General features: G+C 51.6%; 1 protein-coding gene across 1 annotated transcript; it reads left to right on the top strand.

Moving 5' to 3' along the window:
* Nucleotides 797-2465, top strand: LOC8064819 (chalcone synthase 7). The gene is made up of 2 exons (XM_002450831.2): nucleotides 797-1126; nucleotides 1277-2465. The coding sequence occupies exons 1-2, from the start codon at nucleotides 937-939 to the stop codon at nucleotides 2287-2289; spliced, it is 1203 nt and encodes a 400-aa protein (XP_002450876.1). The 5' UTR covers nucleotides 797-936; the 3' UTR covers nucleotides 2290-2465.

The following is a 3140-nucleotide window of genomic DNA, read 5'->3' as shown; positions in this document are numbered from 1 at the left end:
AATTTTTCGAGATTCCTCGTCACATCGAATCTTGCAGCACATGCATGGAGCATTAAATATAGATAAAAAACTAATTATATAGTTTGCTTGTTATTTGCGAGACGAATCTTTTGAGCCTAGTTAGTCCATGATTGGATAATATTTGTCAAATACAAATGAAAATACTAAAGTGTTCATTTTGCAAATTTTGCAACTAAACAAGGCTTTAGCCAATACTTCCTCCATATCCATAAAGAAAGTCGTTTTGGACAAGTTTTGAGTGAAGCATTGGGAATATAAATCGAATAACTTTTAAGTTGTTGTGTTTAGAAATGTCAAAACCATATAAATAGTCTTGAAAAATACTTTCATAAAAATATACATATACCACTTTATGGTAAATATTTGTATAAAAATAATGAGTCAAAGTTAATATTCGGAGGCCACATCATTGTCTTAAACGATTTTGTTTTAGTATGGAGGGAGTACTTTCCAATGTCTCTCATATTAAAAGGGGTGGGGGAAGAAAAGACAGAGACCATACCATTGGTTAGACTTCAAAATCCCCACGTAATCACGTGGGGTGACCGACTGACGAATGGAAACCGGTAGTGACGACCTGACCGGCCGTTGAAGTCACCTCACACATGGAGAACAGGCACGATTTAAACACATGCATGTATGCATGCAGTCACTCTCACCACACAACCTTGAAAAATGAAAATCGATTGTCCTCTTATGTCAAAGGGAAATCCACACACTTTGCCCCCGCTGCGCGGCTATATAACAGCAAGCAGCCAGCGCTCTCATCCCAGAGCCACAGGCCACAGCCGATCAACCTCCACAGCGCTCGCTTGCCGTCGCAGCTAGCTCTTTGTCTCGCTCCGACCATCCGAAGTAGCTAGCGACCTACTGCCGTCTCTAGTACAACGTAGAGAGAAAGAGCCGATAGAGACGATGGCCGGCGCGACTGTGACCGTGGAGGAGGTGAGGAAGGCGCAGCGCGCGACGGGACCGGCCACCGTGCTGGCGATCGGGACGGCGACGCCGGCCAACTGCGTGCACCAGGCGGACTACCCGGACTACTACTTCCGAATCACCAAGAGTGAGCACATGACCGACCTCAAGGAGAAGTTCAAGAGAATGTGTGAGTATCATTGTCTCACTTTAGCCGTCGTCGTCGCCGTCTCCATCGAATGGCCAAAAACTGACGGACGACGGCGGTCTTGCCTTTGACCACTGACGATGGTGGTTTTATTCAAACTCTAACTGTCTGACATTCACTGGCCTGGTGCAGGCGACAAGTCGCAGATCCGGAAGCGGTACATGCACCTGACGGAGGAGTATCTGGCGGAGAACCCCAACATGTGCGCGTACATGGCGCCGTCGCTGGACGCCCGCCAGGACATCGTGGTGGTGGAGGTCCCCAAGCTAGGCAAGGCCGCGGCACAGAAGGCAATCAAGGAGTGGGGGCAGCCCAAATCCAAGATCACCCACCTCGTCTTCTGCACCACCTCCGGTGTCGACATGCCGGGCGCCGACTACCAGCTCACCAAGATGCTTGGCCTCCGGCCCTCCGTCAACCGCCTGATGATGTACCAGCAGGGATGCTTCGCGGGCGGCACGGTGCTGCGCGTGGCTAAGGACCTCGCCGAGAACAACCGCGGGGCGCGTGTCCTGGTGGTGTGCTCCGAGATCACTGCCGTCACATTCCGGGGACCATCCGAGTCCCACCTCGACTCCATGGTCGGGCAGGCGCTGTTCGGCGATGGGGCGGCGGCGGTTATTGTCGGTGCTGACCCCGACAAGCGTGTGGAATGCCCGCTGTTCCAGCTCGTGTCGGCGTCGCAGACCATTCTCCCGGACTCCGAGGGCGCCATCGACGGCCACCTCCGTGAGGTCGGGCTCACGTTCCACCTGCTCAAGGACGTGCCTGGGCTCATCTCCAAGAACATAGAGCGCTCGCTAGAGGAGGCATTCAAGCCGCTGGGGATCACCGACTACAACTCCATCTTTTGGGTGGCGCACCCCGGTGGGCCGGCGATCCTGGACCAGGTGGAGGCCAAGGTCGGGCTAAAGAAGGAGCGGATGCGCGCGACGCGACATGTCCTGTCCGAGTACGGCAACATGTCTAGTGCCTGCGTGCTCTTCATCCTCGACGAGATGCGCAAACGCTCCGCCGAGGAGGGCCAGGCCACCACCGGAGAAGGCTTTGACTGGGGCGTCCTCTTTGGCTTTGGCCCCGGGCTCACCGTCGAGACTGTTGTGCTCCACAGCGTCCCCATCACAATAGCAGCCATCACCGCCTGAAATGCTCCGGTGGAGTGGACAGGTCACGTCTAGAGTCCATTACACTACAATTATTATTTTTTGAGTGTGAACAGGGAGGGAGAGTTTCCCCCACCTTAAATTTGTATTAAGTGATGTTGGCTGAAAAGTCCATCAGATAATAAAGCTTTACATCTGCGTTTTCTTCCGAATGATAACTACATTGCTGTTTGGAAAATATTACAGTAAGAATCAGCAATTTGTCTATTTCCACAACTGCCAGCAACAAAGGGCAACGATGGTTGGGAACTGCTTGTTTGGGATATGGAATGGTGCTGTAGTTTCGTGGAGAGGCCACTCCCCAGTTGCCATTCTGAAAGACTATCCCCAACTTTCCGCAAACCTCAGTAGCAAATTCACATTCGGCAATGATGTGATCTGTAGACTCTGGCATTTGGTTGCAGACCTCGCAGATTGGGTTATGCATCACTATTTGACGACGTAAGTTTGTTTTGCACTGAATCCTTCCATAAATAAGCAGCCACTCGAAGAACTGCACTCTAGGAGGTGCTTTGCTTAGCCAGAGGATCAGAACTTAATTTGCAGCCGGATACGAAGGGCAATCCTTGGATTTGAGCATTCTATATAGGCTTCCTGAATCAAATTTACTGTTAGAATGATCTCTCACCTATTAGGCCCAAAGGCCTAATCGGGCCTTGATTCACGCCCTGATCGGGGGGCGCCCGGCATGCTCTCAGTACGAGGTTGATCTGAGCTGCCATTTTTCCACCGACAAACCCTAATTCGTTCTACAGTGGGCGCGTAGCTAGTGACAGGAAGCACCTCCAGTGACTTCACCACTGTCAGGATCTCCACTGCATCAACCCCTTCTC

The sequence above is a fragment of the Sorghum bicolor genome, chromosome 5 (assembly GCF_000003195.3).
Source record: "Sorghum bicolor cultivar BTx623 chromosome 5, Sorghum_bicolor_NCBIv3, whole genome shotgun sequence".
Classification (NCBI taxonomy): domain Eukaryota; kingdom Viridiplantae; phylum Streptophyta; class Magnoliopsida; order Poales; family Poaceae; genus Sorghum; species Sorghum bicolor.
This window is presented reverse-complemented; position numbering and strand designations above follow the sequence as displayed.

Excerpts from the sequence above, each read along its gene's own strand:
- LOC8064819 (XM_002450831.2), top strand. The coding sequence starts at position 937 with ATGGCCGGCGCGACTGTGACCGTGGAGGAGGTGAGGAAGGCGCAGCGC. Across the intron at positions 1,127-1,276 it reads GGAGAAGTTCAAGAGAATGT|GCGACAAGTCGCAGATCCGG; the intron begins GTGAGTATCATT and ends GGCCTGGTGCAG.